Below are 27,126 nucleotides of genomic sequence, written 5' to 3'. Positions count from 1 at the left end.
TCTTGCTGCTTTGTAGGTAATCTGCCTTTTCCCTCAGAGAGTTTTTAAAACTTTCTTTTTATCCTTAAATTCTAAAATGTCCCTACAATATGTCATTATGTATTTGTGTATTATCATTATTTTATTCTTGCTTGGTAATTCATATACCATTTCATAGGGACTCATGTTTTCTTTCAATAAACAGAAGTTCTCAGTCATTAATTTCACAAATATTGCCTGTTGTCCCATTCTCTCCTTCTTGAAATCCTCCACGGTAAATTTTGGAACTTCTAGGTTTATCCTTTATGTCTCTTAATTTTTCTTTCATATGATCTAATTCTATAACTTTTTTGCTGCATCTTGGGAGAATTCCTTATCTGAATTTTCTAAACATAATAGGTGTTTAGTGTACTATCTTGAAATTAGAAATTCAAAGGGTATACTTAGAATGAAATGAAACCCACATTTATTATTTCCCCTTGGGGGGACCACTGAGTGTCACTCATCATGTTAATAATTCATAAGTCACATTTTTGAAGGGTAAGGAACAATAATTTATTAAACATGTATGTTTGCCAGGTGCTATGCAGATGCCTTTTCATATTTTACATAAATCCATACCATCACTTCTTTTTATAAAACATTCAAATAAACATGCTAGACAAGAGTAGTACTTAGTCCATGGCCAAAACAGAAATGCTCTACTATGTTGTGTATCTTCAACAAGGGAATGATATAATGCTCACTCCTGAGCCCTCAAATTTTATTACAAAGCAAAATCACTATGGGGATTTTTAAGTAGATATTTCTGGATTTCTAAGTGGATAGTGACATTTACTATTTTAATACAGTAAATCTTATAAAACTAGGCATTAGAATAGCATCCCCTTCCATAGCAGCATGAAAAACGTAATGACTAATTTTTGAATCACAGAAACATTGCACTTTATTAATAACAAAAGGTAGAAATGACTAGGCTTTTTTTAAAAAGTAGAAATGAGAAGTTTGGTGAGAAAATCTATATAAGATTTGAGAAGTTTCTGTCAACTAAAAAATACTCATGTCCTCTACTGCCATTTCTACTGCCATGCTCATCCTGGAACTAGTATGATAATACTGGACATGTGGATTAGTAAAGATGCCATAAACACAAGAACATTAAGTACAGTCTCCTTTACCTGGAGGTCCAGGAAGGCCAGGTGGACCCTGTATTCCAGGAAATCCTCGCTCTCCTTTTTCTCCAGGCAAGCCAGGTAACCCCATGTTTCCTTTCTCTCCTACAGTAACACCGGTCCCAGGCCTAGGAATTACCTTTATTATGAAAGAAAAAAAATAAATGAACTCAAAGAGGAAAAGCCCTGTTCTCCTAAAAATAACCTAGCGGCTACATACAATTACAGTGCCATCATTTTCACAAAGCTCTCAAATGAAAAATCATGAAGACTGCTTCACAGATTATGAGTCACATTCTGTATCACTCCTATCCTTCAACTGATTATAAACTATTTAATACTAGTAATAATATTACCACCCTCCTGAGCCCCAGGCTTACAGAGCTAGAATTATTTTTGATGTCTCTTACCACATTCAATTCATTCCAAATACATAAGCCTGATAATTCTTTACTGAAAATGTCTCTCTAATTTGCTTCCTTCTTTCCTGTTGCCACAGCTACTATCTCCATCTCACACTTGGACTAGCAGAAGCACCTCTGAGCTTCTCCCCTTAAATCCAAATCTACTGCTAGGATATACTTCCTCAAAAATCAATTTCTTTGTGTTAGCTATCCTATTTAAGGACTCAAAATTGCTCACTACTTCTTACTATGTCTGATGCTACTTTTCACCCTGGACTTTGTCAAATCTCGTCTCACTTCCAATACCTCTCTCACCTATTTCACCTCCTGTTATTTCTAGCAGTGAGTTTTTAGGAGAGTGAGGTCTGTCTGATTCTAACTGCTTCATGTATCTTGCACATGTATCTTTTGCTCTGAATATGCCATTTCAGATATCTATAATGCCTTCTTCCAATCTTTCCCTTTATCAACCCATACTTCTTTCTTCCTCGAAACAAAATGAAACAAACTCATCTCTTTAAGGAGGGCTTTATTGATTAGAATCAACTAACTTATTCCTTTTCTCTTGGCCTTCTTAGAATCTTAGTGCCTAAAGACGTTCATATTAAATAATTGAAATATAAAGAAATTAATCTCATAGAGCTATAATGATAATTAAGCTTTAGATTTAAGAGCCTGTTGGACTGAAGTACAAAGCAACACCTACTGGCAAAGTGCAATGTTTCATCCTGGCTCTATTGGATATAAGAAATATTCAGATAAAAGGAGACTGGAAGTTGTGGAACCTAGAATGGAGATATAGTTCAAAAGGGATAGTGAGGCTGCTGGATAGGACTGCACTCTCAAAATTTCCACTTCTGATAGTTATCAAAATGTTATTATTTCATTTTATAAAGAAACTATTTCTTATAGATCTAGTATTTGATGTTAAAATGAAAGTGAGTAAAAATTAAATAAGATCTCTAAGTATATCCTCATTAGATCTGTTAATTACGAGAGGAGGGGCAAGATGCCGGAAGAGTAGGATCTCCAAATCACCTGTCCCCAACAAATTACCTAGATAACCCTCAAATAATCCTGAAAACCTACGAATTCGGCCTGAGATTTAAAGAGAGACCAGCTGGAATGCTACAGTGAGAAGAGTTCGTGCTTCTATCAAGGTAGGAAGACGGGGAAAAATAAATAAAGAAACAAAAGGCCTCCAAGGGGGAGGGGCCCCGGGAGGAGCCGGGCTGAGGCCGGGGCGAGTGTCCCCAGGACAGGAGAGCCCCGTCCCGGAGGAGCAGGAGCTGCACCAACCTTCCCCGCGGAAAGGGGCTCCCCGGGAATTGGAGCAGGATCCCAGGACGGCGGGGATGCCCTCGGGCTCCCTGGGGCAGTAACAGAGGAACTGCGCCCCGGGAGAGTGCGCCGAGCTCCCTAAGGGCTGCAGCGCTCGGCGGGACCCGGAGCAGCTCGGAGGGGCTCGGGCGGCGGCTCCGCGGAGGGGGCTGCGGGGCTCCGGGAACAGCTCGGCGGCGGCAGCTCGGGCGGAGGAAGAAGCTCCGCGGAGGGGGCGGCGCGGCTCCGGGAACAGCTCGGAGGGGCTCGGGCGGCGGCTCCGCGGAGGGGGCTGCGGGGCTCCGAGAGGAGCTCGGGCGGCTGCTCCTCGAAGGGGGCTGCGGGCGGGAGCACGAATCCAACAGCGCAGGCCCCTGAGCACAGGGCGCCGGGACACAGCCCAAGATCCAGCCTCCCCCCGGGACAGGCAGAGGCCGGGAGGGCCCAGGACAGCAAGGACGCTCCTGCCTGGAGCTGAGCAGATCAGCGGCCCCGCCCGGAGCCCAGAGGCCCTGCAGACGGAGAGACCCGGAGTTACTGTGGGAGCTGAATCCAGGTTCTCAGAGCTGCCGCCCCGCCACTGTGGCTTCCTCACGGGGTGAACAACCCCCACTGAGCCCTGCACCAGGCAGGGGCAGAGCAGCTCCCCCAAGTGCTAACACCTGAAAATCAGCACAGCAGGCCCCTCCCCCAGAAACCAGCAACACGGACCAGTTCCAAGGGAAGTCAAGGGACTTAAAGTACACAGAATCGGAAGATACTCCCCCGTGTTTTTTTTTTGTTTTTTTTGGTTTTTTTTATTTTTGTTTTGGTTTGTGTTTTCTTTTCTTTCTCCTTGATTTCTCATTGCTTCCCCCACCCCACCCCCTTTTTTTCTTTCTTTTTCTTTCTCTTTTTCTTCTTTCCCCCCCTTTTTTTCTTCTTTCTCTTTTTTCTTTTTCTCTTTTCTTTCCTTCTCTTTCTTTTTCTCCTTTTCCCAATACAACTTGTTTTTGGCCACTCTGCACTGAGTAAAATGACTAGAAGAAAAACCTCGCCTCAAAAAAAAAGAATCAGAAACAGCCCTCTCTCCCACAGAGTTACAAAGTCTGGATTACAATTCAATATCAGAAAGCCAATTCAGAACCACTATTATACAGCTACTGGTGGCTCTAGAAAGAACCATAAAGGACTCAAGAGACTTCATGACTGCAGAATTTAGATCCAATCAGGCAGAAATTAAAAATCAATTAAATGAGATGCAATCCAAGCTAGAAGTCCTAACGACGAGGCTTAACTAGGTGGAAGAATGAGTGAGTGACATAGAAGACAAGTTGATGGCAAACAGGGAAACTGAGGAAAAAAGAGACACGCAATTAAAAGACCATGAGGATAGATTAAGGGAGATAAATGACAGCCTGAGGAAGAAAAACCTACGTTTAATTGGGGTTCCCGAGGGCGCCGAAAGAGCCAGAGGGCCAGAATATGTATTTGAACAAATCCTAGCTGAAAACTTTCCTAATTTGGGAAGGGAAACAGGCATTCAGATCCAGAAAATAGAGAGATCCCCCCCTAAAATCAACAAAAACCGTTCAACACCTCGACATTTAATAGTTAAGCTTGCAAATGCCAAAGATAAAGAGAAGATCCTTAAAGCAGCAAGAGAAAAAAAGTCCCTGACTTTTATGGGGAGGAATATTAGGGTAACAGCAGACCTCTCCACAGAGACCTGGCAGGCCAGAAAGGGCTGGCAACGATATATTCAGGGTCCTAAATGAGAAGAACATGCAACCAAGAATACTTTATCCAGCAAGGCTCTCATTCAAAATGGAAGGAGAGATAAAGAGCTTCCAAGACAGGCAGGAACTGAAAGAATATGTGACCTCCAAACCAGCTCTGCAAGAAATTTTAAGGGGGACTCTTAAAATTCCCCTTTAAGAAGAAATTCAGTGGAACAATCCACAAAAACAAGGACTGAATAGATATGATGACACTAAACTCATATCTGTCAATAGTAACTCTGAACGTGAACGGGCTTAATGACCCCATCAAAAGGCGCAGGGTTTCAGACTGGATAAAAAAGCAGGACCCATCTATTTGCTGTCTACAAGAGACTCATTTTAGACAGAAGGACACCTACAACCTGAAAATAAAAGGTTGGAGAACCATTTACCATTCAAATGGTCCTCAAAAGAAAGCAGGGGTAGCCATCCTCATATCAGATAAATAAAATTTACCCCGAAGACTATAGTGAGAGATGAAGAGGGACACTATCTCATACTCAAAGGATCTATCCAACAAGAGGACTTAACAATCCTCAATATATATGCCCCGAATGTGGGAGCTGCCAAAGATTTAAACCAAGTAATAACCAAAGTGAAGAAATACTTAGATAATAATACACTTATACTTGGTGACTTCAATCTAGCTCTTTCTATACTAGATAGGTCTTCTAAGCACAACATCTCCAAAGAAACGAGAGCTTTAAATGATACACTGGACCAGATGGATTTCACAGATATCTACAGAACTTTACATCCAAACTCAACTGAATACACATTCTTCTCAAGTGCACATGGAACTTTCTCCAGAATAGACCACATACTGGGTCACAAATCGGGTCTGAACCGATACCAAAAGATCGGGATAGTCCCCTGAATATTCTCAGACCATAATGCCTTGAAATTAGAACTTAATCACAACAAGAAGTTTGGAAGGACCTCAAACACGTGGAGGTTAAGGACCATCCTGCTAAAAGATGAAAAGGTCAACCAGGAAATTAAGGAAGAATTAAAAAGATTCATGGAAACTAATGAGAATGAAGATACAACCGTTCAAAATCTTTGGGATGCAGCAAAAGCAGTCCTGAGGGGGAAATACATCGCAATACAAGCATACATTCAAAAACTGGAAAGAACTCAAATTCAAAAGCTCACCTTACACATAAGGGCACTAGAGAAAAAGCAACAAATGGACCCCACCCCCAGCAGAAGAAGACAGTTAATTAAAATTCAAGCAGAACTAAATGAAATCGAGACCAAAGAACTGTGGAACAGATCAACAGAACCAGGAGTTGGTTCTTTGAAAGAATTAATAAGATAGATAAACCATTAGCCAACCTTATTAAATAGAAGAGAGAGAAGACTCAAATTAATAAAATCATGAATGAGAAAGGAGAGACCACTACCAACACCAAGGAAATACAAACGATTTTAAAAACATATTATGAACAGCTGTACGCCAATAAATTAGGAAATCTAGAAGAAATGGACGCATTCCTGGAAAGCCACAAACTACCAAAACTGGAGCAGGAAGAAATAGAAAACCTGAACAGGCCAATAACCAGGGAGGAAATTGAAGCAGTCATCAAAAACCTCCCAAGACACAAGAGTCCAGGGCCAGATGGCTTCCCAGGGGAATTCTATCAAACGTTTAAAGAAGAAATCATACCTATTCTACTAAAGCTGTTTGGAAAGATAGAAAGAGATGGAGTACTTCCAAATTCGTTCTATGAGGCCAGCATCACCTTAATTCCGAAACCAAAGACCCCACCAAAAAGGAGAATTACAGATCAATATCCCTGATGAACATGGATGCAAAAATTCTCAACAAGATACTAGCCAATAGGATCCAACAGTATATTAAGAAAATTATTCACCATGGCCAAGTAGGATTTATTCCTGGGACACAAGGCTGGTTCAACACTTGTAAAACCATCAATGTGATTCATCATATCAGCAAGTGAAAAACCAAGAACCATATGATCCTCTCATTAGATGCAGAGAAAGCATTTGACAAAATACAGCATCCATTCCTGATCAAAACCCTTCAGAGTGTTGGGATAGAGGGAACTTTCCTCGACATCTTAAACGCCATCTACGAGAAGCCCACAGCAAATATCATTCTCAATGGGGAAACACTGGGAGCCTTTCCCCTAAGATCAGGAACAAGACAGGGATGTCCACTCTCACCACTGCTATTTAACATAGTTCTGGAAGTCCTCGCCTCAGCAATCAGACAACAAAAAGACATTAAAGGCATTCAAATTGGCAAAGAAGAAGTCAAACTCTCCCTCTTCGCCGATGACATGATACTCTACAGAGAAAACCCAAAAGCCTCCACCCCAAGATTGCTAGAACTCATACAGCAATTTGGTAGCGTGGCAGGATACAAAATCAATGCCCAGAAATCAATGGCATTTCTATACACTAACAATGAGACTGAAGAAAGAGAAATTAAGGAGTCAATCCCATTTACAATTGCACCCAAAAGCATAAGATACCTAGGAATAAACCTAACCAAAGAGGTAAAAGATCTATACCCTAAAAACTATAGAACACTTCTGAAAGAAATCGAGGAAGACACAAAGAGATGGAAAAATATTCCATGCTCATGGATTGGCAGAATTAATATTAGGAAAATGTCAATGTTACCCAGGGCAATTTACACGTTTAATGCAATCCCTATCAAAATACCATGGACTTTCTTCAGAGAGTTAGAACAAATTATTTTAAGATTTGTGTGGAATCAGAAAAGGCCCCGAATAGCCAGGGGAATTTTAAAAAAAGAAAACCATAGCTGGGGGCATCACAATGCCAGATTTCAGGTTGTACTACAAAGCTGTGGTCATCAAGACAGTGTGGTACTGGCACAAAAACAGACACATAGATCAATGGAACAGAACTGAGAACCCAGAAGTGGACCCTGAAATGTATGGTCAACTAATATTCGATAAAGGAGGAAAGACTATCCATTGGAAGAAAGACAGTCTCTTCAATAAATGGTGTTGGGAAAATTGGACATCCACATGCAGAAGAATGAAACTGGACCACTCTCTTTCACCATACACAAAGATAAACTCAAAATGGATGAGAGATCTAAATGTCAGACAAGAGTCCATCAAAATCATAGAAGAGAACACAGGCAACACCCTTTTTGAACTCGGCCACAGTAACTTCTTGCAAGATACATCCACAAAGGCAAAAGAAACAAAAGCAAAAATGAACTATTGGGACTTCATCAAGATAAGAAGCTTTTGCACAGCAAAGGATACAGTCAACAAAACTAAAAGACAACCTACAGAATGGTAGAAGATATTTGCAAATGACGTATCAGTTAAAGGGCTAGTTTCCAAAATCTATAAAGAACTTATTAAACTCAACACCAAAGAAACAAACAATCCGATCATGAAATGGTCAAAAGAAATGAAGAGAAATCTCACAGAGGAAGACATGGACATGGCCAACATGCACATGAGAAAATGCTCTGCGTCACTTGCCATCAGGGAAATACAAATCAAAACCACAATGAGATACCACCTCACACCAGTGAGAATGGGGAAAATTAACAAGGCAGGAAACCACAAATGTTGGAGAGGATGCGGAGAAAAGGGAACCCTCTTACACTGTTGGTGGGAATGTGAACTGGTGCAGCCACTCTGGAAAACTGTGTGGAGGTTCCTCAAAGAGTTAAAAATAAACCTGCCCTACGACCCAGCAATTGCACTGTTGGGGATTTACCCCAAAGATTCAGATGCAATGAAACGCCGGGACACCTGCACCCCGATGTTTCTAGCAGCAATGTCCACAATAGCCAAACTGTGGAAGGAGCCTCGGTGTCCATCGAAAGATGAATGGATAAAGAAGATGTGGTTTATGTATACAATGGAATATTACTCAGCAATTAGAAACGACAAATACCCACCATTTGCTTCAACGTGGATGGAACTGGAGGGTATTATGGTGAGTGAAATAAGTCAATCGGAGAAGGACAAACAGTGTATGTTCTCATTCATTTGGGGAATATAGAAAATAGTGAAAGGGAATATAAAGGAAGGGAAAAGAAATGTTGGGAAATATCAGGAAGGGAGACAGAACATAAAGACTCCTAACTCTGGGAAACGAACTAGGGGTGGTGGAAGGGGAGGAGGGCGGGTGTTGGAGGGGAATGGGTGACGGGCACTGAGGTGGACACTTGACGGGATGAGCACTGGGTGTTTCTCTGTGTGTTGGTAAATTGAACACCAATAAAAATTAATTTAAAAAAAATCTGTTAATTACTAACTATCAATACCTGACACTATGGACAGAAAGAATTAATGTTACTCAAATGTCTGAACATACAGACTTTATGACATTTGCATCTTTGTAGATTCAATGCAGTATAGAACCAATAGTCTTACCAAATTTCAACCAAAAATATGACAAAATGTAGCAATAATATTTTATTCTTATTAACACTGGAAATATATTTGACTTAAATTTCATGGTGAATGCAAACATGACAAAATCTGCAAACCTCCTAATTATTCTTTCATAGAACAGTTTCCAACATTTGATTAAGAGCCCCTAAAAGCACATACCCAGGGAAGAAAGAGGTATGAATCAGACAATTACAATTGAAAAAATCTATTAAGACCAAATCCATCTTTCCAGAGCTCTGCAGGGGAAAGGGCCAATCCCTAGCTCCCAAAATTTCTTTTATTGAACCTTTATAAGCAACACTTGCACCACCTGCTGGTTACTTGAGAAATAATTTGGCATTCATGATGCAAAACAACCCAATGCCACAATTTTTGATCTTTACTATGGAGAAGTAATAGGAAGAACAATAAAAAGACTTGAAGTCAACATTACTGAAGTTTTATATGTAGGCTTTTAAGCCAGTAAAAGTTACTAATTAATGACTTGGAATTTTGTATTCTATGAGGAAAAGGAACAGAGTATATCAAGGCACTAAAATAAAAATACATCCATACATTTGTTAAATGAAGACTAAAATAAAAAACTTACAAGTCCAGGAGGCCCAGTTGAGCCAATGTCACCTTTTTGGCCCTGTTTAATAAAAGTGTAAAGTAGATTAGTAAAAACTACACCAAAATATCCATTTCCTTAAAAACATAACAGATAACTAACTTTAGTGAAGACCAAGGAATCGATAATAAAATATCTCAAAGAGAAATTCAACTCAAGGTAATGAGACAGTACTGAAATAAGTCTAGGAAACCCGTGATGTTGTCTTAGATTTACTAGCTATATGATTTTGATCAAATCAATTAACTTATCTGCCTTATATATAGACCAGACTTCTAAGGTATTTCTAGATGCAACATCCTTTGATTTAAAGATTCCTATTTTCTAGTAAATTATGAATACTCTATAAAGAAGATACTGAATAAAAACATTGGCACCACTAGAATCAGTGAAAACCATTATATTTTTAACTTGTAGCCATTTTTTTTCATAAAACTTGTCGAGGGCATAAATTTAGTGTTATTTCCATTAGTGGCAGATATTTTAGAGCTGATGGACTTAACTAGAATCAGGAACAGCTAATTAATTATAATTGCTTTTGAGAGCTCTCAGAAACCAATGAAAGACAAATTCAGAGACAAAAACTGTTACTCTTAACCGGTAACTACAACAGCATGAAAAACACAGTATGCAACTGTTATTCTACTGGCCAAGACCTAAGGATAGATGTTTCTCTCAGCCCTCAGTTCTTATTCTAGACTTGTTCATAGGAACTTTTCATCTATCTAAAAGCTTCTTTTAGTTTAAAGAGTTACTCAGTCCTATCACTTTACTTACTACTTGAAAAAAAAGTCCTGTTCTTTGAGTATTTATTATCTTCCTTAATTCTAGCTGTGTCACTTAGTCCAAGCTTGAAGTTGGATCTAATTTAGAAATAAGCCATCATTAAAATATACACCCTCTGGGTACATTCAGGTTTGTAACACCTTTTCCTCCCTGCCTGCAAAACAAAGCTTTTCAGTATTGGTTTTCATATAAAGCAATTAGAGACCACAGAGATTGGAAAACTGGATATTTTGTGCTCTGCTATAAATAAGGGAAATGTGTGCTTCATACATTCTTTCAAATTCACTTTTAAAATAGATAACTAAATAAGTGACTTCCAGTCAGGCTGTATAGCCAAATGAAAAAAATTGACAAAAAGTTAGCCACAGCCTTTCAGACAATAATTGCACAGAGAATGGAAATTTTTAGTGGAGACATCCTAAATTCACAGGTACAAGCCTTTTTAGTATGAGGACCTCACTAAAATAGTGCTGAAACCACTTTCTGGAGAATAAAAGTCTTGCCGATACATGCTCAAAATAAAAGCACCAACTTTTCACAATTGAAATGCTAAAGTTAAACAATTCTTCATGTATTTCCACCACATGGATTGTGATTTAGGACAATGAATGAAAATTTAGAGGAACTGGTACAAAAGAAAAAGGAGCAACACCAAAAGATGAATAAAGAATGTATAGTTTGAATACAAAAGCTAGTTATTTAGAATTTTTTAATTTAGAACTCAACCTTGGGAGAGAAAAGGATTATGTTTAGAATAAAACCAGTCACTTCAAAGTATTAAAATTCTTACCTTTTCTCCATCCCTTCCTGGTTCACCAGGGTAACCAGGATCACCAGGTAAACCCTTTAAAACATAGAGATTAGGGTGACATCAGCAAAAATGGTGGAGTAAGGAAGTCCAAACATCCTCACCTCCATAAAAGCGACAAAGAACATTGGCAAAAATGTCAGAGTCAACTTTTTTAGAACACTAGAAATTAATCAGAGAGTTGTAGCAATCCAGGAAGTATTTGTTGGGGAAAACAAAATGACTGAATCTTGGTAAGAACACAGAACTTAGTAGCATTTTAACTTGCTTTAGTCCTATCACCCTTCCTCAGCTCTATGGTATCCTTGAAAACCCAACAGCTCATAATCAAGGTGAAAATCAGCAGACTCACAGCAAATGGAAGGGATAGAACTGGGCTGGAGCTTTCTCAAAGACCCATTCCCAAACAGTTGTCATTATTTGACTTGTCTGGTGACTATCTTTATTTGACCTGACTTGAGTTCTCCCAGTGAAAACAAAGAACAGTCAGTCTTTCCACTGAAGATATCTGTCAAAAACACTCAGAGGAAATTATTGACCATCACAGCTGCCTAAATCATGAAACAAAGACCAACTGTTCCCCCAAAAGCCAGGAACTAATGCCCTGAATTTACCTCCCCTTAAACTATTTAATGTTAAATTAATTTGTGATTCTAGAGTTTACAAATTGAGGACTATTTAGCAAAATCACCTGGAAACCAATTTATCTGATTTTATTAGTTCCAAATTCCAGTTTTGTTAAGAATTATCCCTTTAAAATGGTCTCCAAAATGTCATCAAATTTTCTGGCCTTGAAAACCTCTTTTAACATCTCTGTGCATACTCTTGTTACTGAGTCTGCCTGGAATAATATTCCTAGCCTTGTAGGTTTTTATTTTCCTCTTTATTTTGTAGTAATTAGAATGATCTGTCATAACTTTTATTTAAAAATGTATGTTCGGGGATCCCTGGGTGGCTCAGTGGTTTGGCGCCTGCCTTTGGCCCAAGGTGCAATCCTGGAGTCCCAGGATTGAGTCCCACGTCAGGCTCCCAGCATGGAGCCTCCTTCTCCCTCCTCCTGTGTCTCTGCCTCTCTCTCTCTTTCTCTCTATCATAAATCAATCAATCTTAAAAATGTATGTTCACACAAAATATTGTATGTGAATGTTTTAAGCAGTTTTATTCATAATGGCCCAAATCAGAAACAACCAAAATATCCTCCAGTGGATAAATGTATAAACAAATCTTGGTACATCTCTATAATCAAATACTACTCAGCAATAAAGGGAATGAACTATCAATTTATTATAGTAGCATAATATTATTATGCTATGTGAAAGAATCCTGAATCAAAAAACTATATACAATATTACTCCATTTAAATGACATTCTAGAATAGGGAATATCATAGGGATGGAGAACAGATCAATTGTTGCCAAGGGCTTTGGATGGTAGGGAGGGAAGAAAATGAATACAAAATACTGGGGGAACTTTTGAGGGTGATGGAACTTTTTTATTTTAAAGTTTTTTTTAAAGATTTATTTATTCATGAGAGACAGGAGAGAGAGAGAGAGAGAGAGAGAGAGAGAGAGAGAGAGAGAGAGAAACAGAGACACAGGCTCCCTGCATGGAGCCTGACCTGGGACTTGATCCGGGGTCTCCAGGATCACACCCTGGGCTGAAGGTGGCACTAAACTGCTGAGCCACCCGGGCTGCCCTTAAAGCTGGTTTTACAACTGTGTTTGTCAAAACATAGAACTTTACATTGAAAATGGTCCATTTTACTGTATACAAGTTGTATCTCAATAAATCGGACTTAAGGTCTGAACTTCATTTTTTTAACAAAGAAATTTGAAATTCATATTCAAAAGAGAAAGTATCACTTCCATTTATAGTAACTATTTCCAACCCCGAGCCTGTTTGCCATCCTGCTTCTCTCTACCACATAAAAGTGTTGCTATTTGGGGGGGTTAGGTGAGGGGATGAGCTTTATCTACTCACTGGAATTCCTGGTTGGCCATTCTCTCCATCTTTGCCCGGTTTACCCTGTAAGATTCAAATAATTGCAAGAATATAAATTTGTTATTTAGGATGTATGAGATTAAAGAATATAACAAGCTTTATTCCTGCCTTGGATTATTAAGTATACATTTCAGACTTCAATATTATAATAAATAAATGATACTACATTTTGAGACAAAGAAAGTAGGATTTAAGAGGAAAGAATAAAGTACATGAGCACACTCACAAACGTTTAAAATCTTTTCCAAAGAAAATTAGTAGTCATAACACTTACTCTTTTGCCAGGCTCTCCTTGTTCACCCTTCTCACCTTTCATACCACCTGGAGGACCCTGTACACACACAAAAGTAGTTTTACACTGGTTCATGGAGTGCTATGTATCAATACCAATTTACATTAAATGATACTAAAGAATTTTAGGTTACTTACTGGAGGACCACGTATCCCTGGAGGTCCAGGAGGCCCTCGGTCACCAGGAAGTCCCTATGCAGTAGCAGGGGAAAGGAAAGCAACATTAATACTAGAGCTAGCTAAAGACGCTTTTAACAAGCTGAACTATAGACTCATGCAGGATAACCAAAGATAATAGGATGTGATGTTTCTAATTCAAAGTTGAAATCTTCTGGGCTAAAGAATTTGGAGCTATCTTTTCTTCAGTTATTTTCTAATGTATGCACAAGCTGAGTTTTAAGATAAGTAAAAAGACAACATTTAAAAGGAAATTTTTTATAATAAATTTATTTTTTATTGGTGTTCAATTTGCCAACATACAGAATAACACCCAGTGCTCATCGCATCAAGTGCCCCCCTCAGTGCCCGTCACCCATTCACCCCCACCCCCCGCCCTCCTCCCCTTCCACCACCCCTAGTTCGTTTCCCAGAGTTAGGAGTCTTTAATGATATGTTGTTAAAAAAAGCAAGAATACCTAAAACTAGGAGATATAGGGGTTACATAACACACATACATTTTGGCAGAGAATGAGATGACCCAATCCATATTGATGGTAGAATTTCAGTACAATGTGTTCTTTATTCTTAAGTTTCTAGTTAGCATTTCAGTGAAACAACAATGTACACACTTTGTTCAAGGTGGGCTACTATGCTATAAAAGATATGTATGATCTCATCTACCCTAGGTATCAGATAATTATTTCTAAACATGACAAGGGTTTATAGAATAATACCATCTTTCTCTGTGTATATCAGTGAAATATAGAGAAGACGGTCATCAGGACAATGACAATAGACCTTACCATGACCTAATTTCATACATGAATGCATTATTCATAACAGCCAAAAATGCAAACAATCCAAATATCCATCAACTGATAAATGGATAAATAATACGTGGTATATTCATACAAGGGAACATTATTTAGCCACAAAATGAAATGAAGTACTGATACATGCTATAATATAGATAAACCTGAAAACAAACTAAGTACAAGAAGTCAGACACGGAAGACCATATATCATATGATTCTACTTATGTGAATTGATCAGAGTAGACAAATCTACAGAGCCAAATTAGATTAGTGGTTGCCTAAGGCTAAGAGTTTGGAGAGAAATGAAGAGTGACAACAAATAAGTATGGGGTTTTGGAGGGTGGCTGATGACAATGTTTTAAATTAGATTATAGTCATGGTTTCACTACCCTGTGAATATACCAAAAAAAATGGAATTGTATACTTTAAATGGGTGAATTGTATGGCATGTAAATTATATCTCAATAAGGCTCTTTGAAAAATTTAATTACCTCAAATCTTTGTTATTTTTTTTTAAGATTTTATTTATTTATAAATAAATGAGAGACATAGAGAGAGAGAGGCAGAGATACAGGCAGAGGGAGAAGCAGGCTCCATGCAGGGAGCCTGATATGGGACTCGATTCCGGGTCTCCGGAAACCGGCCCTGGGCTGAAGGTGGCACTAAACTGCTGAGCCACCAGGGCTGCCCAAATCTTTGTTATTTTTAAAAATACCTTCACATATAATTATATTGCAGCTTGTAGTGCATTTTAATGGAATGCCACTTTTTAGCAAAATGTTCATTGATTTCCTCTCTATATACTCACCTGATCTCCTTTCTGAAACTCTACATCAGTTGGTCTTTTCTGTTCACTGATCTGCCCAGGAGGACCAGGGGGACCCTGAAGACCTTGCTCACCCTGTTTGCAAGATTTAACAAGTAAGTAATATTTCATAGTTTACACAGACAATAATATAAAATATAAGCTAAGTCAGTTGCAAGGACCAAAAATATGAGTTCAAATGATAAGGAAAGGAAAAAACTGAGGGCTGAATAATCAATTTTTTTCTTTACTCACCTTTTCACCTTTGGGTCCCTGGAAATTTAAGCCCATATTCCCCTGAAGAGAGAGGTTTTAGTTTAAAATCTCATTGACACTAACAAAAAGAAGTCACACCAAATAAAAAATATAAAGAAAAAGAAAATTACCTTTGGTCCTGGAAGTCCTGGTGGACCAGGAGGGCCCTAAGAATAGAAGACACAGAAAAGGAAACAGGGATACACTAATAAGTTTATTTAAAAATTATTCGGTTTCCAAAAAATTATTTGGTTTCACAAAAAGCAAGAACTGAAAAAATCCCCTCAAAATAATATTTTCCTGTTTTTTTCTCACATCTGAATTGATTTTAACAAACTAGATGAATGTGGAGACTTCTGTGACAGCATACAGGGGAAAAAAAGCAAGGATGAATAGAGGCAGAGGGGTGATACCAGTACCAAAAATCAATACAAGAGTTAATCCCAACAAACATCAAATTTCTCATATCAGAATTATAGGTAAATAATTTAGGTATCATAAAGCAATTAACACTCTAGCTCTAAAAAACATGTGTTTACTTTTTTAGTTCAGTTTTATTTTTATGTGACCTGACTCTGTATGAGAGTGTTTCAAGGCTTGAAAAGTTATATAGGCATTTGTTTGCCCAAGTATATCAAGTCTTTGATCTCAATGCATCTATTTATTTACACATTGTACCCTGGTGGCATTTCTAAGACTTTGCTTCACATTTTGAATCAGGGTTAATTGAAGGAACATTCCAAAGTGCTGAGTGAATCAGTTATATAGCCACAAGAGTTGAGGAAATTTAAGATGTAACAACACACCTAGGGTAGTCTGATGTAACAACAAAATTAGGAAAAAGTGCGATAGTCCAGAATCTCATGCTTTGCAGGACATCTACAACTAAAATAGACTAAACAAAAGGGTTTTCTATTTCTAATCCTCTTGTAGATATTTCCAGGAAAGCAGAAATCACGATCTTTTCTGGTAGATTCTTTTAGTATTTACCAAATGTTATTTCCTTCATTCAAGAATAGAGGACCAATCGTCACAAGCAAAACTGTACAATATCTAAAGGTATAATGAAAACTGTCACTTAAATATATGGTAGATGAGAGATAGAGTGGCACATGAGAAATTACTTTGACTGAAGTACAGTTTTCTGCTTTTTAAAGAGGGCAATAGCAAACCTCTAAGTCCAAAACATGACTTGAATGAAATCTAAGCATTTCAGGGGCAAAAATACTCAGAATTTAATTACAGTAGAAAATATGAGTGACTATAAAAGTAGTAAAGTAAGAGAACTGGCTACACAGTCAAAGTCTTTAGAAGTTTTTGCTTCTTCCCTGAAGTACAAAAATCCTTATCCCATTGCAGATTGATTCACTACCCTCACCAACCCTACTGTTTTGTCACATGGTGGCCCCTTAGAAACGGGAGACAATATATTATTGTGAATACCTGCTTTTGTTCTTCTTAAACAGAAAACTGCAGTTTGAAGAAACATGTTTCATAAAGTGACTAGAGAACTGCCTTAAAAGACTTTATGCAACGGCCAGGATCAACTTCAACACTGACACATCAAGAGATAACCAACACAATATTTTGTTTTAAATCTTTCTTTTTGTGTACCTCATTCTCCTCCATCTATAAAATGAAGCTATTACTTAGCACATATTTTGTTCACCATAGCATTGTAAAATATACTGTAAATAAAAAAATAGATATAGGGATGCCTGGGTGGCTCATTCCATTAAATATCTGCCTTGGGCTCAGGTCAGGATACTGGACTCCTGGGAGTCAGGCTCCCTGCTCAGCAGGAAGTCTGCTTCTCCCTCTACCTCTGCCCCTCACCCCACTTGTGCACATGTGCTCCCCCTGTCAAATAAATAAATAATCTTTAAAAAATAAAAATAAAAAATATAGGGGGAATCCCTGGGTTGCTGAGCGGTTTGGCTCCTGCCTTTGGCCTAAGGAGCAATCCTGGGGTTCCGGGATCGAGTCCCGCGTTGGGCTCCCGACATGCGGCTTGCTTCTCCCTCCTCCTGTGTCTCTGCCCCCCCATCATAAATAAAAATAAATAAATCTTAAAAAAATAAAAATATAAAAATATATAGATTGTAAACATTGAAAATGTATTATACTTTCAAGTAGTAGAAATAATATTACTATTCCTGAATTTTTTTCAAGTAAGAGAAATACAATTATAGAAGCAAGCTTACCATCAAACCTGGTGGTCCTGGGGGACCAATTGGCCCTGGTAAACCAGTGGGACCAGCTGGGCCCTGTTATAAAGGAAGAGAAGGATTAAAAAAAAAAACCTCTCACTCTATCACACAAAGAACTAAATGAATGAAATTTTAACTTAAGCAATTGCCAAATTTGGTTACACAATTCTACAATTCTGCAGTATTATAAACAGAATTTTAAAATGTATAAGAATAAAAGGATTAAGTAACTATAAAGAAATTTAACTAAAAAGAATGGCTACAGCTTTTAGAAAACTTATGTTTTACAGTGGTAGGTAACAAATGTAGGACAAATACATAGTAAGGAAGTTTTACAAAATAAAATTATAAAGATGGGCATTTAGTGGAGCTTTTATGGTAGAAGTGAAAAGTGGCTTCTCTAAAGTAAAAACTACGTATTTATCCAAAGAAAATGAAAACCCTAATTTGAAAAGGTATATGCACCCCTGTGTTTATTGTAGCATTATTTATAATAGCCAAGACATGGAAGTAACTCACATGTCCATCCATAGACGAATGGATAAAGAAGATGTGGTGTGTACACACACACACACACCACAATGGAATATCAGCCATAAAAAAGAATGAAATCTTGCCATTTGCAACTCAGATCGATCTAGAGGGAATAGTGCTAAGTGAAATAAGTCAGGTCAAAGATAAATACCATAGGATTTCAGTCATATGTGGAATTTAAGAATCAAAACAAACAAATTAAGGAAACAATAAAAAAAAGAACAGATTCTTACATAAAGCAAACAAACTGGTGGTGCCAGAGGGGAGATAGATGAAATGGGTGAAATAAGTGAAGGGGATCAAGAGTGCACTTATTGTGATGAACACTGAATAATGTACAGAATTGTGAAATCATTATATTGTACACCTGGAACTAATATAATGTACGTTAATTATACCAGAAAAAAAATTTTAATTTTAAAAGATACAAAAAATAATTAAATTAAATTAAAATAAATAAGAGTATAGACAAAGAAGAAAGTGAGAATAACTGGGACAACAGACAAGGAAATGATGCAACTATTTTGGCACCCAATTTGGCATCTTAAAAAGCTAAAAATTTGACATCAATGAAATCCAGCAATTCTCTATCTAGGTATAAATCCTGCATTATTTTGTAATTAAAATATTAAAAACAACCAAATATTCAATAATAGGAGATCAGAGAAACAAACTGTAGTATGTAGTATGTTCACACAATGGAATGTTATATAGAAGTAAAACTGAATGAACTACAGCCACATGCAAGAATATGGATGTATCTTAATAAATTAAGTAGAAAACTACATAAATGTTATGTTATTTTAAAAGCAAAATTAAAAACTCTGGTTTAGAGATACATGTATATATAACAAAAGTATAAGAAGCAATAGAAAACTCAAAATGGTACTTATTATCTTGGTAGAATGCAGAAGGATGTGACTGCCAAGGAAACCCCAAGTTGATTCAAAATTATTTGAAATGTTCTACTTCTTAAATGGTATTTTGGATCCATAAGTGTTCAATTGATAGCTATGCTTCAAAACATACATATATTTTGCATGTATTCTGCTGCATTTTCAAATACTACATAACTACAAATTATAAGGGATAAAGGGCAAGATTAAGAGTACTTAAGGGGACACCTGGGTGGCTCAGTGGTTTAGCGCCTGCCTTTGGCCCAGGGGGTGATCCTGGAGTCCTGGGATCGAGTCCCACCTTGGGCTCCTTGCATGGAGCCTGCTTCTTCCTCTGCCTGTGTCTGTGTCTCCGCCTCTCTCTCTCTCTCTCTCTCTCTCTCTCTCTCTCTGCATCTCTCATGAATAAAAAAATAAAATATTTTTTAAAAAGAGTACTTAAGAACAAATGGATGGGTGTTATCAAGCATGGAATGAGTTGGTAGTTAATAAAAAATTCCCCAACATTGCACCTTAGTCGTCAAATACTAGAAACTACTGATTTTTTTTTGGCAAAGGGATCAATCTTTGTGAAATATAAACTTCAAGAAATTGACTACCTGATCAACAGATAATGCTGTCTCTAGGGATGTTATCTACAGACTAACATAACTTTTTTTCTTAAGATTATACCTGATGTTCACCATGCATAAATTTTATTCCCTCAGCCTTCAAAATATATCCATATGTTATACATAACTAACAGTGTTACAAATGATGTCTTCTAATATATTAAATGGGAGACCTTCAATTTTTATTTTTAATCAGACTATTTACAATTATCATGACTACTCCTACCACCTACTAATCCTCATAGCACAAGAATAAGAATATAGAAGCATATTTCTACTGCCAAACCCCAAAACAAAAATTTCCATGGAAACTAGATAGAAAGATAAAAGAACAAAGAAGTCCTTTGTAAATTCTTCCTGGTCCAGACTGCTTTTATTTTCAGGTATGAGGTACCTGCAATGTCTATCAAACTTCAAATAATAATTTCTGTAACTAAAATAGAGCATATTAAAAAGCTGATGGGAAAAAGGTGATGCTGTGATCTGATTTAATCAATATAGTAAAGAAGAAAATCACTGGATGCTTACTTGTATTCCAGGAGGACCTGGATATCCTGGATTACCCTTTGGTCCTGGCAGTGATGACATAATTATACTACCTGGTTCTCCCTGAAAGAAATCATCAGTGGAACTTTTAAGTTACAGTTATGACACACAAAATAGTCAAGTGCACAAAAAATGATCTCAGAATTAAATCTGTCACATAAGTGTCCTAAAGATTAGGAGAGCTCAGTAATTACCATGAATAAATTTACCTTTTAAAGGGAAATGGGGAAATGGCCACAATACACTGAATTACAATCGATTTATTAAGAGACTGTGGTACCTTCCATTACTCATTCATTAAAAACCAGTTATTAAATATTACTATTTGCCAAGAACTGTGTTAGGCTCTGGATACTCAGCAGTGAAGGAGATAAACAAGGCCTCTGTCCTCATTGTGCTAACAATGTACTGGGTTTGAAATGCAGATTATAACATGTAAACAAGTAAGACAACAAAAGGTTCTGTTAAAAGCTATGGAGAAAAGCAACACGGTACATGATAAATAGTGGAAGACTAAAAAGAAGTGATAATTATATGACATGATAGAGGTGCTAATTATTGTTACAATGGCAATCATAATATATAAATATATCAAAGTAACATGTTAAATACCTTAAATTTATACAATGCTTTACATCAAATATATTTCAGTTAAAAAAAGAAATAGTGGAGGAATTAGTTTGGGTAGTCAAAAAAGGCAATCCATGAAGGCAACATTCAGGCTGAGATTTAAAAGATAATGAGTCAGCCAGGTAAAAATGGGTTAAGAGTAGTCGGTAGTTAGAGACACCTGGGTAGCTCAGTGGTTTAGCATCTGCCTTTAGCTCAGAGCATGATCCCAGGTCCTGGGATGGAGTCCCACATTAGGCTCCTTGCAGGGATACTGCTTCTCCCTCTGACTATGTCTCTGCCTCTCTCTCTGTGTTTCTCATGAATAAATAAATAAAATCTTTAAAAAAAGAGTAGTAGGTAGTTGAAGTAACATATACAAAGGATCCAAAAAATGAAGAGTTTGGTACATTCAAATAACTTAATTCAGACCAGTGTGATCAGCAAGCCAAGGGAAAAGTGGTTTAAAGATAAGTCTGGACCAACACAATGTGGAATATCCATGCAATGGAGTATTCTTTAGCCACAGAAAGGAATGAAGTGGATGAACCTTAAACAGTAAAGAATGAAGTCGATCCATGGATGAACCTTAAAACAATATACTCAACGAAAGAAGCCAAACACAAAAGGTCACATATTGTATGATTCTACTTCTATTAAATATCAAAGTAGGCCAATCCATACAGGCAGAAAGTAGATCCACGGCTCCAGGGGCTGGAGGAAGGAGGAGACAGGGAGTGACTACTAATGGGTATGGGTTTTCTATTTGGGGTGATGGGAAAGTTCTGGAACTAAGAGGCAGTGATGGCTCCACAACCTTGTGACTCTATCTTTATTATTTTTTTTAATTAATTTTTATTGGTGTTCAATTTACCAACATACAGAAAAACACCCAGTGCTCCTCCCGTCAAGTGCCCCTCTCAGTGCCCGTCACCCATTCCCCTCCAACACCCGCCCTCCTCCCCTTCCACCACCCCCAGTTCGTTTCCCCGAGTTAGGAGTCTTTATGTTCTGTCTCCCTTCCTGATATTTCCCAACATTTCTTTTCCCTTCCTTTATATCTTTATTAAATGGTTAAAATGGTCAAATGGAAATGTAGGCATGGACCAAAATATGCAGGTCTTACAGGCCTTGAAAGAGAATGTGGACTTTATCTTAGGTGAAGTGGGAAGCCCTTGAAAGTTTATAAACAGTGATATTAAATTAGATTTATGTTTTTAAAAGATCATTCTTGGCTACTTAATCTAGAATAAGTCAGGCTGGGAGGTGAGGAGATAGTAGTGAAGAAAAAAAGACTTATTTAGAAGAAGCTATTACAATAGTCCAGATGAGACATTATGGTTAGTGTGGTGGCAGTGGATATGGAGAAAGTGGATGATTTTAAGATAATTTTATAAGCAAAACTCACAGTATTAGTGACAGAATGGAGTGAGGAGGTGTGTGAAGGGGTAGAAGATATAAATGCTAACTCTAAGTTTTTAGGGGTCTGGGTTAACTTTGAACATGTTAATCTGAATGCCTCAGAGATATCTGAGTAGAGATGTCAGGGAGGCAGTTTAATACATGCATTTAACTCAGAAGAAAAGTCTATTTTAGAGATATAAATACAGGTATTCAGTAGTTGGACAGTAAACAATACCATGAGCTATAACAATTTTGCTAGGCATAGAAGAGAAAAAAGGGTCAGAACTGTGTCCTCATACCTGCTTGTATAGGAGACTGGGTGACCAGATAGAATAAAAATCATGAAAAGGTAGTGTCACAGAAGTCAGGGAAAAAAAGTATTTCTAGAGGTATCAGATGGCCAACTATATCAAAATATAATGGGAACTGAAAGTATTAGAAAAGAAACTTGAGAAGCATCTTGATGGCTTAGTAGGTTGAGCATCTGATTTTGGCTCAGGTCATGATCTCAGGGTCCTGGGATTGAGCATCGCCCAGTCAAGTTAGGCTCTCTACTCAGCAGGGAATCTGCCTCTCCTTCTACCTCACTCCCTGCTCATTCTCTCTCTGTCTCTCTCTCTCTGTCTCTCTCTCTCTCTCTCTAATAAAATCTTCAAAGAAAAAAGAAACTTGAATCTTATATGCATATTTACAAACATATCAGCACATAGAAGATACTTAAAGCCATGGGCATAAAGGAGATTACTTAAGGAAGACTTGTGGGTACCTGCACAACTTCTGGAAGTATCTATTTTAAGGCAGAATTCAGAGACATTATCTGATCAAAGTTGCAAGTTTTCCAAATATCTTATTCAAAATGTTTACTTTCCTAGCATGAGATGCTTACCTTCATACCTGGGATCCCAGGAGGTCCCTATTATTAAAAAGAAAAATATTATTTTATATATATGAGAGGGTTGAAAGCAAAACAACACACTGCTTTCTAAATGGAGTCAATTATATAGACTACTGTAGGGTCATTCTAAGTAAAAAGTATCTTAGGATACTTAGAGATGACATTTATATTAAATACAATAGAATCCTTGCTTTTACCCAGCACAGAGCCATACTACCGACTTCTTTTTTTAAAAAAATATTTTTATAGTTTACTAGTTTAAGATGTACTACTTTGCTCCACATGAATGCACTGAGCTCACTTTCTACACTTCTGCTTCTTCTGTCAATTCCTGTATTCATTATAATCCCAACTGTATAACTTACCGGAGGACCCTGTAGACCAGGAAAACCAGGACTGCCTGGAAATCCACGTTCTCCCTAGAAGGAGTTAAAAATAAGAGTTTGGAAGAACAAGAAACAAAGCATAGGTATACCAACAAACGATAACTTATTGAAAAGATTTCTGTAAAAGCCATTCTGAAACTTGCCAGGTTGCCAAAAATTCATTAGCCTTCACTTTCCAATTATTTCAATATCAACTGCCCATACCAATTCAGCCTTCTAAGATGCCTTTAACCCTAGTCATCAATCCTAATCAGAAATAAAGAAAAAACTCTTCTATCCCAGTCATTTTCTTCTGACAAATTCATTTTGAGGCAATCACACCATAGATTCCTGGTCATCATCACATTTAATAGTTAATGATTTGTCTCAATTCCCTGCCCATGCATTATATAGATTCTTATTTTAACTGCCCTATTGCATTTTTCTTTTATTGTAAACTATTTTAAATTATTTTTATAAAGAGGAAAAGATGGTAAGAAAGAATGCCATTAATATCACCAAGAGGACAATAATAGCAATAGTTCTAGCAACTGCAGGTCATTATGTTTTTCTAGGTACCCAATTTTTCTCACTCACTATTGTAAAATACCAATATGGACATTTGGTCTAGAAAACAAAGGCTAAAATTGCTGCAGAAGAACCCCAATGCAACCTCCTAATACCTACATGCCATAGTAATCCTAGAGATATCCATGTCAGAAGCTTGAAAGAGTATGATTATTGCAGCTGTGTGTCTTTGAGTTGTTTTGTCCAGTACTCCTGTCTCCATCACTTTTTACATATGGAAAAAATAGGCCCAGAGAGAAAGGATATAGTCTTGTATATCAGGTTTAGAAGACAGAAAACAAAAGAACACATATATTCTGATTCCATTTCTAGGGCTCATTCTATTAGTTACATAGTAAGAAATATTTTTTAAAAATATTTAATCTGAAAGTATACATAATAAATCCCATTCAAAAAGTTGATGCTCACATAATTGGGGGCCTCAAATATAAACTAATCATGAGATCTGCTAAGGTGCTGCTTTACAAAAAGAAAGAAAAAGATCCCTTCCATCATATGGCATACTATACACATTGTGGATACGTTGGTCTTCAAATTTAAAACTTTGGCTAGTGGTCTTTTTGTTGCTTAAGGCATGCTGGCAAATAAATAAACAAATAACCAGAATAGGCACAAGAATGTTGCCCACATTAAAACGCAATGTTCCAGGCAAACTACTCCACATTGGTCCTATCACTAGAAGTCTGCCCCAGCTGAAATGAAGAACTCAAGTAAGCCTCACAAATCGAAGGTAAAAAACTTGTTGTTGGCAAGGGTCACACTGACCTGGAGAAATAATGGAGGTTAAAATAATTTTATTGTCATAAAGAATATAGTACAATAATTAACACGAAATATATAGCCTTCATAATACAAAATAGTTTGTTCAAGTTATTTTAAATATATATACTAATATAAAATCTGATACATGCCATTAGTTAGATGGATTTTAGATATTTCATGAACAGTTTCACAGAATATCATGTGTTGAATGGAAAACACCAAAAGGATATACAGAAAATAATAACATATAATAACATATTGCATTAATAGATAGGAAAAGGAGAAAAGTGAAGGAATAAGAACAGAGGCTAGGATAAACAGTCAAAAAAGTAAATTTTCCTCATCTTTTTTTCCTTGCTATCACTTTATAATAAATGCAAAGGGTTGATGAAAGACAAGAAAACTGGGCCGGGAAAAAATTTTTCATGTGTAAAGTTTTATTTTTTTAAAACTGTTAAATTAATCATTTTTGCTGATGGAGAAAAGTTTCCATTTTCATACTAACAGTATATAGTAAAAATTAATGTCCTGTATTACAAGTAGATTTTTAAGATTTTTCTTAAGAAGCTATTAGGCAAGGTAAAAAAATTTCAAAAACATAACTTTTTGAAAACTTACATTGAACCTAGTTTTAGAAAGGGCAAAGCTAATGAATGACATTCATAAGTATTACTCTTAACAACTGATGTAATATTTGAAACATATACATCCTAATTCCTTTTAACTTTCATCCTACTTTACACTAAAATCAAAATAGGATTTAATAAATAACCTTCAATCCAACGCATATCCCAGCTGATTACACGTTTAAAGAATCATTGATCTTTTAAATATATTGAAAGTGTTAACTCAGAACATATTCTATGTGTCTCTTAGACACGAAGCTACTATATCTCTAACGTTCTTCATATTGATTTGTTTAAATTTTAAAATCTATTATTATCAAGCATATTGCCTAAGATTAAGTTGAAAAAAATCTCACCTTGGTTCCATTGCATCCAGGGATACCTTGAGGTCCTGGGGCCCCATCATGGCCTGGCATTCCCTTTGAAAAAGGATATAACACATGTATAATATTTCTTTGATTACTTTTTAAGGAATTTTCAATTAAAGCCAAATTCTACTTACAGGAAGACCCGGTGTCCCTGGAAATCCAGGAAGTCCAGGAGGACCCTATAATGAGAAATAAACTCCTTGAATCAAACAATAATCAGTGAGAATAAAATTATATCCTACATAAGAGAATTATGAAAATTACATTTAGAATATCAATGGACAAATGTGTCTCATTGATTATTACCAAGCATTCTCTCTATAGAAAAAAACCTCCCACAACACGTGTTTAAATCTCTTTTATAGGAAACTATAGAAGAAACTCCTATTGGAGGGAGCACTATCTTCATTGCACTTAGCAGAAGCAGGAAAATTAGTGGAAGTGGCCTTTCCTAAAAGATAAAGTGGTTCTCCCAGGTCTGTAATGAATACTGAATTTAGCAGGGGATGGGTAAGTGGCAAATATATCTGCTCCTGAGAACATAAATGTGATCACTCCAAAAATTCTTCAATCAAATTTTCCTGTCAGAATTGGCAAAATACAAGTTTGACAATATTCTCTATAGGTGAGGCTCTAGGAAAAATGTACTCTTGTACACAGCTAATGAGATTCAAACACCATAGACAGAAATTTGAAATATCTAGCAAAATTACATATTTTTACCCTTTGAAGCAACTCGTTTCTAAGAACCTATTCCAAAGGTACACTAGAAATTATGAAACAAAATCTGAATTTCAAGGTTATTGGCTGCAGCATTGTTATAACTAAAGACCATATAACCACAATTACAGGTAAACACTAGAAACAATAGGGACATGTCTAAATAAATTATGGTACATCCACATAATGTAAACCTATACAGCCCTTTAAAAGAATGAGAAAAATATCTGTGTACTGAAATATGTAGTAATCTGTAGGACATAAAGTTAAGTAAAAGGAACAAAATGTAAGCAGTGAATATATTATATTACACTTTTATAAGAAGGGGAGTGATACAAAACAAAAATAGGGGGATACCAAGAATGGATGGGAAGCATCTCTGACCATACTGCTGTTAGAGAACAAT

The 27,126-nt window shown here is 36.9% G+C and overlaps 1 protein-coding gene across 3 annotated transcripts in view; it reads right to left on the bottom strand.

Annotated features, from left to right (window-relative positions):
- The window catches only part of COL4A5 (collagen type IV alpha 5 chain), a 273,463-nt gene that overhangs the window by 99,250 nt on the left and 147,087 nt on the right, over window positions 1-27,126 (bottom strand). For all 3 annotated transcript variants that reach the window (XM_041740856.1, XM_041740857.1, XM_041740858.1), the window contains exons 5-19: window positions 26,135-26,179; window positions 25,989-26,051; window positions 23,657-23,710; window positions 23,283-23,309; window positions 20,366-20,446; window positions 17,791-17,853; window positions 15,718-15,753; window positions 15,587-15,628; window positions 15,335-15,427; window positions 13,691-13,744; window positions 13,536-13,592; window positions 13,241-13,285; window positions 11,243-11,296; window positions 9,646-9,687; window positions 1,158-1,290 (exon numbers count right to left, since the gene is read on the bottom strand). In XM_041740856.1, the coding sequence (XP_041596790.1) occupies window positions 1,158-1,290; window positions 9,646-9,687; window positions 11,243-11,296; window positions 13,241-13,285; window positions 13,536-13,592; window positions 13,691-13,744; window positions 15,335-15,427; window positions 15,587-15,628; window positions 15,718-15,753; window positions 17,791-17,853; window positions 20,366-20,446; window positions 23,283-23,309; window positions 23,657-23,710; window positions 25,989-26,051; window positions 26,135-26,179 (889 nt within the window). The remainder of the gene's footprint in view (window positions 1-1,157; window positions 1,291-9,645; window positions 9,688-11,242; window positions 11,297-13,240; window positions 13,286-13,535; window positions 13,593-13,690; window positions 13,745-15,334; window positions 15,428-15,586; window positions 15,629-15,717; window positions 15,754-17,790; window positions 17,854-20,365; window positions 20,447-23,282; window positions 23,310-23,656; window positions 23,711-25,988; window positions 26,052-26,134; window positions 26,180-27,126) is intronic.

Source organism: Vulpes lagopus, chromosome X (assembly GCF_018345385.1).
Source record: "Vulpes lagopus strain Blue_001 chromosome X, ASM1834538v1, whole genome shotgun sequence".
NCBI classification, from domain to species: Eukaryota; Metazoa; Chordata; class Mammalia; order Carnivora; family Canidae; genus Vulpes; species Vulpes lagopus.
Note: the sequence above shows the minus strand (reverse complement) of the source record. Positions and strands in the feature narration are given on the sequence as shown.